At 34.7% G+C, this 15,399-nt stretch overlaps 1 protein-coding gene across 1 annotated transcript in view; it reads right to left on the bottom strand.

Annotated features, from left to right (window-relative positions):
* Positions 1 to 1,768: 1,768 nt before the first annotated feature.
* Positions 1,769 to 15,399, bottom strand: part of LOC145667813 (uncharacterized) — an 85,610-nt gene continuing 71,979 nt past the window's right edge. Inside the window, exon 3 of the mRNA XM_081735245.1 lies at positions 1,769 to 3,748. Within this exon, the coding sequence (XP_081591371.1) occupies positions 2,371 to 3,748 (1,378 nt within the window). The 3' untranslated portion in view covers positions 1,769 to 2,370. The remainder of the gene's footprint in view (positions 3,749 to 15,399) is intronic.

The raw sequence follows: 15,399 nt of genomic DNA, 5'->3' as shown, positions 1-15,399 counted from the left end.
TTAGTTATAAAATACAGATTAAATTTTGTTATTTCAACACTTTTTGTGACAATTTTCTTTTGTGATAATTGTCTTCTAGCCTGTAGATTTTGCTTCGTTAATTTTTCGTGTTGCGTCTAATTGATTTTCCCTTCCACATTTTTCTTAAAAATATTATTAGTCACGTGATTCTCTGTATATTCAATGCTAAAGTTTTGGATTAGTATCGAACTTGCTTATTACCGCTGTTGACTCTGATTAGCTCATATTCCAGTGAAGGATTCGAGGATTAAATGGTAATGGAATTGATTCGAAATTTTTCTAATTTAAATTATAAAATTTAAGTAATGTGATTGGAACTGTAAGTTTTAGAAAAAAATCAATTGTAAACAATGTTGTAGTTATCGGTAAAGTTCCTTTAATTGATTAAAAATTATTCGTGCAGTTTCGATCCTTTGGAAGTTTATTGACGTATTGTTGAGAAGAATTTGTTATTCTTGTTATTACTAATAACTCAATTTTGCAATAAACGGTAAAACAATGAAAACGGTGTTTGAAATTTAAGATAATAGTTGTAGCTTCTACTTCTAATTTGCAATTATTGTTAATATTTTCTTGTGATTTGATAACTAAATGTCTATTTTCTTGTCCTTGTAAGAACGTAGTCTGGAATATAAACTGGAGATTTGATTACCTCCTGCTGAAACCGCCGAACAACGTTGCTTCGTTGATTGAAAGGGAAGGATATGGGAAGTTTGATCCACGTGAAAACATTTGAAGTCAAGACACTTCTTGCAGAAGGGTAATTGATACCCCTGTATTGAGGGTAGTCACTGCCACTTGCTGCATTTATTATTATAATATCACATTTCCGACTCGGCATAAAACGCACAAATCAAGCAAGAATAGGCCAAAAATCAGGTTTCCCTGTCTTTCCTGGTTCACACTTAGCGGTTCTCCTTCACCAAGTTCGGGGCCAACATCTCATTATCAGGCAGAGCAAGCCAAACTCAAAATATTATCTGAATAGTAGTATCTCAGCGATCACATCGGAACATTCAAATCCAGGAAAACGAGTTGTTTTTCGGTTGAGGTAGTCATCAAGGTGCAGATATATTTAATCTGTGAATATCTTGGTGTTCAAATAGTTATCTTCATTTTGCATAGTAAAAACTGGAGAGAAACAATAGACACATACGCTCGTATAATGCAGTGAGACGCTGCTGTTTGAGAACATCATTCTCATTGTAGTGACGGTCCTTCGGTGCACAGTCATCCCTTCTCGTAGTCAGGACACTGATTCAATATGACAGAACGTTATATTAATAGAAAAGACAATCGTGTTACTTTCAGTTGCTTTTTTAAATAGTTCCACGAAATGAGTTGTAATGAATTTCACCCTCGGCTCATTCTGGCGCCTCACACCGTATGAACAGGAATAGCCCTCTACAATGGACAGCATTTCCCCTGCTATTAGATAAATTTTCGTCTTTCCAATGCAAGCTACGTTATTTCACACATAACTGAGCACACAGGTGGCTCTCATAGCCCATACTATATTGCACCCATGAACCATCCATTACGCTAATTGTAGTACAGTTTGTTTCTCTGCATCATATGATTAAGTGAATACTTCAATGAAAGACTTTGTAGTATAAGTTTCGCCAGCACCCAGAGGATTACAAAATATATATAATTAAACAGAGGGCCTAGTATTCTTTAATCTCTCAATCATCATGGAAAATATTTGATATTACTAAAATAGGAAGTTATAACACGCATTTCCTGCATTTTTACATTTATTTTAGTACTTTTGGTACAACGAGTAACCTAAGAAGACTGGTAGTACTATGTCTGATAACACATTATTTTGAACTACGTTTGGGATGAATTCAGTACTACCATATTACTGTGAAAATAAACCTTTGTGGTCTTTCATAATAACTTCTAGCAGATTTTCTAGTGAAAATTTAACCTTACTGATATCAAATTAAAGTTATACTTGGTTACAAAGCGATCTCTTAACTTCAATTTTCGTTCAATATTCGACGCTATTCAGGTCAAGCATCTGTCATCACACAGTGTTAATGCACCACTTTACTACAAATACCTACAGATGTCTCTTACATTACTAAATAGATAGTTTCTTAATTTAACTAATAATATTGCTGAGAGTTTTCTCTTACATTACAAGGTACATAACTACCTTACTTTATTTAATAATACATGTCTCTGGCATAGTTTTCTAAAATATCTCAAATTTCTCATTTAAGACAAAAATGTGTGTATTTGTTTTTAACTATGATACTAACCAGACCATCTTTTATATGATGTATGTTTTAACACATGTCCTTCCAAATGAAATTCTCGCTTGGAAGTTTTTCTACATATCTAAGAAGGAAAAGGCTTTCTTGTATGCAATATGATATGCTTTCTCAATGAGGACTTATCAATAAATTTCTTACCGCATTCTTGGCAAGAAAATCTTTTCTCTCTTGTATGTGTTAAAATATGTTTTCTTAAGTAACAGTCTGTCTTAAAACTTGTATTACATTCATGACAAAAAAAATGTTTCTCTATTGCATGTGTTGCGATATGTCTCCTCAAATTATCTTTCTGCCTAAACTTTTTTCCACACATATCACAAGTGTAAGATTTTGCTTGTGTGTGCACTAACATATGATTTTTCAAGTAGGACTTCTGATAGAAACGTCTACCACACAGCTGACAAAAGAAAATATCATTTCCATTATGTGTTAACATGTGGTTTCTCAAAGTACAACTAAGATAAAACATTTGACCACATATCTGACAAGAGAATGGCCTCTTTGCTAAATGAATCAACATGTGTGTTTTCAAATATGAATTTACCCTGAACATTTTACCACATTCCATACAAGAAAAAGGTTTTTCCCCTGTATGAATTCTAATGTGGTGTTTCAAAGACTTCTTAGTGGTGAAAGTCTTTCCGCAATCCTGACAACTAAAAGGTTTCTCTGCTGTATGTGTTAACATGTGTTCTTGCAATCTATACTTTTCAGAAAACGTTTTTTGGCACTCTGGGCAAGAAAAAGCTTTTATTCCCATATGTATTAACATGTGTGATTTCAAATTACTTCTATACCTGCACATTTTTCCACAGTGGTGACAAGAAAAAGGTTTTAATCCTAAATGAATTAACATATGTTCCTTTAAGCTAAACTTAGAATTGAATTTTTTCCCACACTGATTACAGAAAGACTTTCCTTCTCCCGTATGAATTGATATATGTTTATTCAACATAGATTTAACACTAAAACTCTCTCCACATTCTGAACAAGTGAATAATTTTTCCCTTGTATGTATTAACATATGTTGTTCGAAACTTTGTTTTATGTAATATACTTTGCCGCATTCCTGACAACAAAAAGGTTTATGTCTTGTATGTAGAAGCATATGAGCCCTCAAATTAGACTTATATGCGAAGACTTTTCCACAATCATGGCAAGTGAACTTATCCTTTCCTGTATGTAGTAACTTATGTGTATCGAAACTGCGCTTATGGTGGAATATTTTGCCACATTCTGCACAAAAGAAATTCTTTTCTTTTCCTTGAGCTGGAGTGAGTGAATACAAAGTTTTCTTCTTATTAAACATTTTGAAACAGTTGTCACAGGAATGAGTTTGGCATGTTGATTTGGAAGGAAATATTTTGCCGGATGTTTTGCTGTAATATTTCACTGGTGCTTTTTCAATAAGAGCGGAGAACTGGCAGCACGTAACATATTCCCTGAAATACGAAAAGGATTGCCATCATGAAAATGTGCCACATATTCTACAGACACATATTGATCCGTTTGTAGGGTTATGAGGTAGTTCACGAAAGGAAAGTGACTCAGAAAAATATATAGTAAAATTTGTATACCCATTGAAGATAACGATGTTTTTCAAACGTGTAGCTGCTAAGAACTCTAAATAATAAAATTTTGGCAAATTAAACTCTGGACTATTACGAAAATAATCCCAAAATATGAAGATAAATTCCTTTACATTGACACAGGCAACTTTCGAGAAATTTAATAAACACGCTAAATAGCTCTTTTTAACATAGTAATACTAGTGTCATATCCAGTACAAACGACTTGAGAAATTTTCTTACGAATAACACTATGTTAAGTTTTTACGACTTATTTAGAAATGATAATACACATTCATTATTCGAAACTATTTGAAACATATATTGTAGAGTATTCATTTGAAATATTTGAAACAAGAGACTTAAACAATTTTATATCAAGGGATATTGTTTATTTGTACATTCATTTATTGAAGTAAGGGTAACTGTAGACTACGAAATTAACTATAAAGTGACGAATATGCACTTAAGAATTTAGCAATCATGACCAAGAATGTACTACCTCCTCTCTTATATGTCTGAAAATTTTCATTACTCTTATATATATATATATATATATATATATATATATATATATATACTTCCCTGAAGGTGATTGAGACTAGAGTTGACAATATGCAGTGTTTGAAAATAAGTTTTTATGGGTAACACTTGCAGATGGCCTGTATATTGTGCAGAGTTCTCAAGGCTTCCAACAATTTGTTACATGCATTATCCGATACTGCTCGTATGAACTTCGTGTTATCTAGAGCGACCATTTTACTTTTTATTCATGAAGTATAACTTCCTCCTTTACGGCTACAAACAGGTACAACTTGCAGAAATTTCGTTATGGAATCATCTGCTAAATAAACTCTCCGGATTTCTAAACTAATTTTACATTTTGTGAAGGTTCCTCGTTAGTAATCTGGGAAAAAAATTGCGACGGTTTTTCGTTAGTAGTGTGGCAAAAATAAATAATATGAGAAATTAGGTCAAATAGTCCCTAGGTGACTGAACATTTAAATGTAAACATGAAACTCAGAGCAGGGAGTTTGGCTACAAGCTATTTGCACAGTACACTATCTTAGAGAAATTGGAAGATTATTAAATTCGTAATATAAAATTGGTAACATAAGTTAACATTTCCAACCGAACTAAGCAGAGATCAATCGGATTAAAAATGGTTCATACATTAATCACTCTGGCCTAAGGGAAGAAAAACTTAATAGATTCATCAGATAAATATCGTGGTTTTGAGTGTAAAATTTAGGGTAATTGTTTTCATTTGGGAATATACATCCCAAGAATGGGTGCAAGATAATAGAAAATTGAACGATATGGTTGAAATATGAGAAGAAGTGGGAAACTAAGCGCCAGCACGTACAAATGAAATGTATTCAAAGGAATATGAAATATACTATACCTATAAATGTTTGCAATGCAGTTAATGCAAAGATCGCAGTTGTGAATTATGGATTTCTTGATCCATTTGTAGGTAAGTGTCTTTTTAATAAAATGAGTAATATGGTACACAACAGGTTAGATGTGGAGAGTAATAATAGTTAAAGAGATGTTGGACCTTATTCTTCGAGAGTGATCATGTTAGCTACTTCACTTAAAATTTTGAGGCTTCTGCATCCTGAAATTATGAATAGGAGTTCGAACAAAGTGGCAGGTCAGTTTTAAGCAAACTACTATAGTTAGTTGTTTTCCTTAAAAATACAAATTCACGTTTTAGTAACTAAGGTATATCGCAATATCTGCTTGAATGGAAAAATCTGTTGAGATTTTAGGAGTGAAATATAGCAAATTTGGTCGTCTATCCACAATTATCCATCTCTGTGAACACGTTCACGTATTTTCCCTACTTATTTCTCAAACTCTGTTTGAAATAAAGAGCAGGTTGACTTACGTAAACGGTCTAAGAAGTAATTTGCCAAAGTAATTCTTTGCAAATAGAATTCTAAATCCGTACTGTCATGAAGAGTAATGCTTCTAGAGACAGGGTGGCCAGAAAGTCCCTTCACACGCAAACTGAATGTGTGTAACAATGTAAGATGTAACATATTTATGATTTGAACCGCGTATTCTGATCATTGATATGACAACAGTGCACCTCGTGTGAATTGCCAGGTGATTGCCGCATGACTTTTAGCGGAGGAAGGAGAATAAAGTGTGTACGTTGCCCAGCTTATTGTCTCACAGTTCCGTGTATGGTGAATAGCAATCACAGATAAAAGTTACTTGTTTCCGCAAATTCACCAATCCGTTATACTTCGCCCCTGGAAGTTCGTGTCGTACGATATCAGACAATGGGTGTGGAGTATCATCAAATCATACGTCAAGAAGAAGTCTTAAAAATATATGTTAATACTCTGAATGTAATTGTCCTTCAAGCCTTCTAACTTGTGACGCCGCAGCTGTAAAAGCGAATGAGTAGGTAGACATGTAGCCCTATCAAGTTGTACAGGGATAATGAGGTAGAGATACGAACGTTTTGCACATATGAATGAATTATAAACAATTATTAATGTAGGAAATAAATAAATGTGGCCGTAAAGGCACTTCTGGCTACCCAGTAGTTTAAACAACTAGAGTAATACATTTTCTTTTTAAAGAAAGATCAATTTATGTATGTAAGATTTTATTTGTGATTTCTCTAATAGTCATCAAATGCAACAAACAGTGAGCTAGAGCCAGTAAGCCTGGTAGGTCAATTCAAAAGCACTCCTGTTCTCAAAGAGGGTTAAGTAGAAATAATAAAAGAGTCAGTAGATTTCAGTTAGTTTCAGGGAACAGTGTTTAAGCGTACATTGATGATAGTCCAGGTACATTTATTATTTTCTCAATAGGTAGTCTGAAATCTTCATACTGTGTAGACAGTGGTGCTTAGTAAGCCTTATATCAACAATGGTGATTTCGAAATTATCAGAAAGAGATTCAACCGGTTAGCTTGAAATTTATGATATGTCCCAACTTGATCGGAATGAGTGAAGTAACCGTTATTGGCTTGAAACGGAATTTGCAGGAATCAGTTCGGTTCTAAACAACAGGACATTGGAAACTCCATTTTGAAGAGAATAGAAATTCATTTTGATTACATTTGAAAACCCCCTTTCTAGAAACCAGAGACATTAAATTCGTTAATGTTTGACCACGATGTTGTGAAGTAAAAATTATATTGTGCTAGACATCCGTTTCCCACTAAAGACTTTATCCTATAAAGATTTTGTAAGTAATGCATATCCTTCTAGGTTTACAAACAACAATATTAGCTAGCAGAATCTTATTCCTCAGCAAAAAAAATATATAATTCATTTGAAAATATTATCAAATCTATACAGGACAATTACTCGTATTAAACAGTTGAAATGAACTTGTTAGAATTCACACCTCCGGATATTACCAGGTGGTGATGCCGCAAGGAGATTTCCAGTCGTTTCATGGGTTTGCTTCTTGTATTCAGCTATCCTGGCTGTCCCAGAATGCTGTACTTCCCCACGCAATATCGTAAAATATTGGCTTTCTGATGTCATATACTACATTCGAAAAGAAATGCTGTAAAAAAACAGTGATTTAGCACTATTACAGCCGAAGTTGAAAAGAAAAGACACAAACGAATGTTAATGTACAGATCACTCAATTCAGAACTTATATCTCTATACTGTATTAATGAATATCATAAGGACATTAGAATGCTATCGTGTGTAGAAGGTCCGGAAAGGGGTACTGATCTGGTACTTTTTTCTTCTCTAGCTTCTAATTGAACTATATGAGCCCTCTCCACAGTTTTGATACATAACGCAGTACGTCATTTTCTGTTTTTGTGTGATTTTCTATAACTGTTGTCTACATGCCAAATGAATATTATCTCAGTTTAAATGTTCGGTTTCATTTAAGCGTAAACTGCATATTTGAAGTTTAAAAATAGTTGGAAGTATAATTCCGAAGAATTGTATAAAAAATAAATATACACCACGTAGATGACTATGATGACCATATGTATATCTGAGACAAAAGTAGTGGACCTCAGTGTAACAGTGATCTATCTCGCGAAGAAAAGGAACAACAATCTTATTTGCAAAATATATATTGTACTTCCTAATGGCGAACATTGAGGTTGTTAAGGAAGATATGGAAAGCTATGTTTATTATTTTTTAAAGCTGGAGAGATCTTAAATGATAACTCACTCTAAGTTAGCACCTATATTTTGAATCTAAGTTCAAAATTTCCCATATTGCAGAATTCGTGTTTATCAAACTAAATATTTTATACACAAAGGAAGTTGCAACACTTATCGTCTTTTGTCAAGCTGATATACTTTCTGTCTAAACGTTTAGGGCAAGAATGAACAATACTATACGCTTTATCTTCCTCAACATAATTACACATATCAATCAATTTCAAGAACTTCGAATTACGAAAATTTATGCTGCTGACATTTTCATAAGGATGTCCTTACAGAGAAACAGGTAGTTATTTTCGTACATGTAAGAGTTATTATAACAGGATGAAAAGTCAGCATTGTTCTTGCATAAAAGCGAAATGTTTGCTCTTCTTGGCAAAATGTAAGTGTATATACAAAATATAGCATGATAAACAGTATTAGTATAAGAATCGTAGAAATAAATAAATTATTAGAAAAATATATTTTATTACAGATTTGCCATTTCTAATCAATTTCGTCTATATTTGCACATGTTGTTTTACTACCAATTAAAGATGAACCAGCAGTATATTCTCTCCAGATTTACTTGATGTAACGTACAGAAGTACAGTCAATCCAATATGAAATATAGGAGAAGAATTTTAATGGCATATTGTTGGTATTCACGAGGTTCTTGAAGAAGAAATGTCTTATTGAACTAATCTGCCATATTATAATGGTGTCCACTAAGCTACTTGAGTCAGTGTTTTCTGAGAGTACCTTCAGCTGGCTTAAGTCATACCAAAGTGCACATAATTTCGGCAATCATCATAGACTTTGACCTTCTTATCTCACTTTACCTGATCTTGACTCATTGTTAAATCTTGCAGGGTGAGGTGTCTTACAGAGGTAATTTAGAATGATTTCTCATTTGAAAAGGGAATAACGTTGAGTCCATTTACTTTTATTAATGGCCGAAGCCGCCTATTGTTTCTTAAGCATCTTTTCTAAGAAGAGTAAAAGTTTCGACTCCTCTAATTTTGGTAGTTCAATCTCGTGAAGTGACTCAACCTTATCTATGATTTGGAAAAACTATTATTATTATTATTATTATTATTATTATTATTATTATTATTATTATTATTATTATTATTATTATTATTATTATTATTATTAATAGGAGAAGGCGTTGTACCTTTGAAATAAAGTACCTTTGAACACCTATGCTTTTCTCGAATTCAGAGCTAACTAGGTGCAGTGATTAAATTCGTTTGAAGGAGTAAATGAAAGAGGGCACTACAAACGCGATTAGCTGTTGTTTACTGAGTATAGTGTTGAGTAATATTCCTTTTAATTTTTTCACCCTTCAAAACGAAGATTTTTTGTAGTTACCGTTTGAGATTTGTGCTCTTCGGTTTTCGCAACTTGTGATATTTATTTATCCAAACTTGGGATGGAATCATTGGTGAGTACAGTAGTATTTTTAGTTTTAACTTCTGAGCAGTATTTAAGCTAATGAAGTACTTCTTTTCGCAATGGTGACCCTCTTGTCCTGTGAACATTAATGCATCGTGTACCTTTGAACGATAAATAATACTGTTTAAAGGGACACGATGTAAGTAGTTAAAACAATGGATAGATTTTATATAGGTTAGGTTATGTTATAAAGTTAACTATAATCTTAAGTTGTTTCTAAATATTCACTTGTTTTTACATGTGTGTCAGGTAAAATGCCGAGAAGTAAGACTGGGAGAAAAAGAGAGCCCATTCATCCGGAAGCTATCTGCGTCTCTGCGTCTCCAAAAAGTCGAATCTCTTTCATGGAGCGTGCAGGATTTACAAAGTAAAGTTAGGTACTCTACATAAACATGTGACAATGTACTTACAGTCCGGTTCTTCGACACGTTTTTCATACAGTGTTAGATACGATACAAAGAGGGTGTTTTCTGAGAGTGAAGATAGAGAACTTGCAGAGTACCTGAAAACATGTGCAAAGATCGTTTAAGCAAACGAATCTGCAAGACAATTAGCTTACAGTTTTGCCGTTGCTGAGAGGAAGAATGACAGAAGTCAGTGAGCTCTCAACGAAATTGCAGGTGAGGAGTGGATGCGCTTGTTTCTGAGAAGACACAAACAGGAACTTCCATTGAGGAAGCAGAAGCAACTAGTCTTGTACGATCCGCAAGTTTTAATCATGGAAACGTAAACTGCTTCTTCGAAACTTTAGGAGGGGTTCATCGTAGTTACGCACCAATCACAGCAGCGCTTATCAACAGTTCAGAAATCGAGAAGTATTGTAGCCCCTAAAGAAATGAAGGAAGTCTGGGCAGCAACCTCAGCTGAACGTGGAAACACAGTGACAATGATAGCGGGAGTAACAGTCATCGCTAATTACGAACCACCTATGCTGATTTTTCTCAGGGTAAACGTAAAACATTTTAGTGGTCCTAGTGGTTGGACAGATGAAAATTGCTTTCCTCAGCTTTTAGACCATTTTATCAGTCATACAAAGCCAGCAAAAGTTCAACGAATTCTGTTTGTTCTTGACAACCACGAACCTGATCTTAGTTTGCAAGCAATTGAAAGTTCATGAGAATTTGGAATATTAATGGTTACATTGCCCCAACATACTTCAAACAAAAAAATGAAATGAAATCTTTAAGTTTTACGTCCCACAGTTATGCCGGTTAGGCTAAAGGAGACGGTGATGATGAGAGATGAGTGAAATGGTGGACTGAAGAAAGTGGGATGAAACGGGAGAACCCCGAGAAAACCCACGAGCACGGTGTTTGTCCACTACAAACTTCACTTGGCGGGGGCTGGGATCGAACCCGGGACCCCAAGCACCAGAGGTGAACGCTCTACCACTGAGCCACCGTGCCCCCCCTACTTCAAACAAGTTACAACCATTGGACAAAACTGTGTTTGACCATACCAAGCGATAGATGCATGGCATCCAAACAATCCTGGAAAGGCATTTGACATTTATGGAATTGCTGAGTTTGCAGCAAAAAGTTATGTTAAAAGTTGTATATGCTCAACTTTATTTTTCACAAGTTTGTGTTAGAACTTCTCTTTCATTTGAATTAAATTAATAAAATTTCAACTCTGGGGAAGTTTTTATAGCTAAACCTTTTATTGCAATCTATAACTATTAATATTTGTGGCTTCTTTTTATATTGTTGCTGCAGAAACGCTGTAATTATCACTTTGTTCAAAGGTACGAGAGGGTCTGTTCAATGATACATGACCATAATGTACCTGTGAACAAAACGGATATGTTTTTATTATATCATATAGAAGCTACTGTAATTATGTAACACATTTTAAAAATCACCCTATCTGATAGCAAGGAAATGTCACTTCAAATATACGACAGAAATTGGTGGGAAAGTGCTGAATATTAGCAACAAAATTTCGAAAAATTCCGAAAGTGTTCATAGGTACAACGCCTTCCCCTATTATTATTATTATTATTATTATAATTATTATTATTATTATTATTATTATTATTATTATTATTATTATTATTATTATTATTATTATTATTGGGGGCGCGGTGGCTCAGTAGTAGAGCGTTCACCTCCGATGCTTGGGGTCAATGGTTCGATCCCAGGTCGCACCGTGTGGACTTTGGCCCGTGCCCGTGGGTTTTCTTGGGGTTCTTCCGTTTCCTTCCACTTTCTTCATTCTACCATTTCATTCATTTCTCATAATCACCATCCCCTTTAGACTAACCGGGATATCCGTTGGACGTAAAACTGAAAGATTTCATTTCATATTATTTTTATTATTATTATTATTATTATTATTATTATTATTATTATTACTATTATTATTATTATTATTATTATTATTATTATTATTATTATTATATTAAGTATTCAGCCATTTGGCAGATTCTAGAACTAATGATTTTTTCTTTTTTCAGGTTTGGCCTAGAAATGTTTTTTTCAACGTTTCTTGATCTTCAGTTTCCTCTTTTAACCTCGAATATGTCCTATTCTTCGAATCATCGATCAGTTGTGTTTTTCTTCTTCCTATTCCTCGTTTTCCTTCCGTCCTCCCTTCTATGACGGTATGATTGAAACAATTTCTTCACAAGATGTATGCAATCCAATTGGTCTTGTTACGAAGGATGCTCGCTAAGAGCCCTGTTCTCTCCTATTTTAAAAAGTCCTCTGTTCTTAATCCCTCTGTCCCTTTTATCTTCTCTATCTTCCTCCAATACCACATTTCGAAGCACTCTACATATTTCTTCTCTTATACCCCTCCAAATCTATAAGTTCCATTTTCTGAAGTAAAAGCAGAATACCATTTTCATTTTGGAAGGCTAGGAGGATACATAGTTTTTGTAAGGGTACCTTGTCTTTTGATCTCGAGAACAAGGTGGTCTACTATTTATGGAGTAAGACCTTGTGAATTATGTCATGAAATCTCATATAAAAGTCAAGTCATGTATGTTGAATAGTATTCGAAACACCTCTGTGTATATTATATACATCTTTTATTTTGAGAACCAGGAAAGACAATGTTAGTTATGGCTAGTAGTCTCTGCACATAGTTTGAGAAGGATTTATCAACCTGGCATCTTTATATTTCGAAGGGCATGTCCCTGGTTGTAGAAATTTGCGGCCCAGAACTTTCTATCAAATCAATGTGGGTATGGAAATAAATTAAAGAAATATCAAATTATAAATATGTTGTACTTAAGAAAAATAAGTACAGAGAAAAATAGTAATTTAGAAGTATATTTTTGGAAAGTACGAACTGATTTGAATATGACGATCTATGTTCTGTGAATCTTATCTCGCTTATTGGAATCATATTTTAACTGTTTGAACAGGAATGATAAAGTGAAATTTCAGTTTTCAACTTGCTGAAAATTTCTACACTAATCTCTTCTCGAAAGGCCCTCATTGTTCTTGTAGCAATTATGCAAATATGGACATATGGATACCAACTGATATTAAGAACGAAGTATTATGTTTTTTGGCAGACAATCAATTAACATTTTTTTAATGGAATATACATTTCAAATTATTTCAAACGATAATCGATCTTCATATATCGATAAATATTTTAAAAATGAACAGGGGTGTAGCCAAGCGGGGGGCCCATCGGGGCCAGGACCCCCCAAATGGTTTCCTGCCCCCCCCCAAATGACCAGCTTTTAAAACATCATAGTAAAATTATCTCGCTTCATTCATTTAAAAGTAACAAAGTTTATTGACAATTAATAATTTACGGTAAAATAGTATGGAGAAATATTGTTTTTCCATACCGATTGAAAAATAGTATAGTATTTCCTCCTTATACCGATCGAAAAATAGGATACTTTTTGTGACACCAGATTACACAATTTATATTTAACAGTTCACTACAAACGTTTGCGATTTATATTTGACAGTTTGAAGACAAACGTTTTAACAAGGTACTACAAATACAGCCATAAAACAAAGGTACTAACTTGATTTGTAAGTACAGTATATTTTTATATGCTTTAACAAGTGTTTTGAAAGACATAGAGGATGGAAAAGTTGGTGAGAAACAATGTTTTTATTCAATTTGGATTTCATTCGCTCTCTTTTATTTCTACTCAGTGTAATAAAATAACTATGTTTTTTTTAAGTCACGAATAACAAATAAATATTTTTGTCAGGAAACCGTAAACAAATTAAGTGAAATGTAAAAGAAAATCAATGTTGTGTAGATAGGTTCTGTATACAAGGTCTTAAATTTAAATATAAAGGTGACCAAGAAAAGTTTTGTTGCTTTTTCATCCACGACCTTCGAACATCGATATGTCACCTAACCTAGTAGATCAAAAATAGTCCCCATCAGCATCGACGATCTTCTGAAAACGATCTGGAAGGCCATGGAATCCATCGCGATAGAACTTGGTGGTCCGTGAAACGAAGAAGGTATCAGGTGCATTTTGGACTTTTACTAGGGATTTGAACTGGCATCCTCTAAGGTGATTGTCCAAAGAATGGAACAGGTGATAATCGAACGGTGCAACACCCTGGGAATATAGTGGTTGCAATATTGTTTCCCATCCAAGGCGGAGAATTGTGTCCTGAGTCATCCTAGCCACGTGGGACTAAGCGTTGTCCCGTAAACGAGGACTCATTTGCAATTTAGAACTGATGGCTCCAGAGTTTTGAGTTTTTGTTGAGCACAGCTCAACTGCTGACACTACACAGTTGCATTGATACTCTGACCAGCTGGTAGCAGTTCCCGATGCACGATGTACCAAACACACAGAAGGACTTTCTTCTGGAGCAGTGCTGGTTTCGGCTGTTTTGAAATCGGTTCATGAGATGCTAACCAATGATGACGGCGCCGTGGAGCTTCATATATGACCCCTTTTTATCACATGTCAACGCCCTGTCCAGAAATGGCTCCGAAACAGTAAATAAACACAGACGACTGCCGCGTTGCCTTCTGGCTCGGAGTCAAAACATGTGGGACCCATCGGCCCAACTTGTAGTGCTTCCCAAGTTGATGGATGTGATGCCGAATGGTTTCTCCACACACTGAATTGTAGTCCCAGTTTCTCTTTGTACATGTTGGTCTTCTCGCACGTGGTGTTTTTGGGTGTTTCGTCAAAGTTCTTAAACTTGTTAAACCATCGCTGTACTGTCCGTGTCGTCACGACCCCCTCACCAAAGGCTAGGGATGCGCACGAGACAAGATTTGTGGCTGTCTCGTCTAGAAAATGTGCTGTAAAAGTGATGTCTCGACTCGCAAAATGTATATTTCTCTATTGAAAGACTCGTGTCTCGACTCGAATTTTTTCAGGAAATTCCTGTCTCGACTCGTCTCGTGCGCATCCCTACCAAAGGCCTGGCATATCTTCTGTCCCGCTACAGCGGCGTTTGACCTCCATTTGAACTCGTTCAGCATATATGCTCTTATGACGCTCTGTGGATGTCCCATGTTCCCTCTGTCTTTTACGCAAGTTCACGGTGTATCTGAATTGCCACAACCAGGTAGTATGTTGGATATATCCACACCAACAACTGACGTTCGCCTTATCTCCACTCGCATTCAACTCACAGTGTGAGGTCCAATTGAACACAGACCTCCACGAAAAGGGACAGAACTTTCTTGGTTACCTTTATAGTTATGCACAAAAGTATAGCGTTTGGTCCCGGGCAGTAGTTCTTGATTAAGCATAATAAAAACTATCTTGAATATAATTTATGGATAATAATAATAATAATAATAATAATAATAATAATAATAATAATAATAATAATAATAATAATAATAAGAAGAAGAAGAAGAAGAAGAAGAAGAAGAAGAAGCTAAAATAGTGTTTTTAGTTTTCCAGAGGGAAACCAAAATTTTCCTTTCTTTCAGGCCTCAAAAACACTAGCAGCAACACAT

This window comes from Thermobia domestica, chromosome 1, assembly GCF_964235325.1.
Source record: "Thermobia domestica chromosome 1, izTheDome1.hap1.1, whole genome shotgun sequence".
Lineage (NCBI taxonomy): Eukaryota > Metazoa > Arthropoda > Insecta > Zygentoma > Lepismatidae > Thermobia > Thermobia domestica.
The sequence above is the reverse complement of the archived record's forward strand: the minus strand, read 5'-3'. Positions and strand labels throughout refer to the sequence as shown.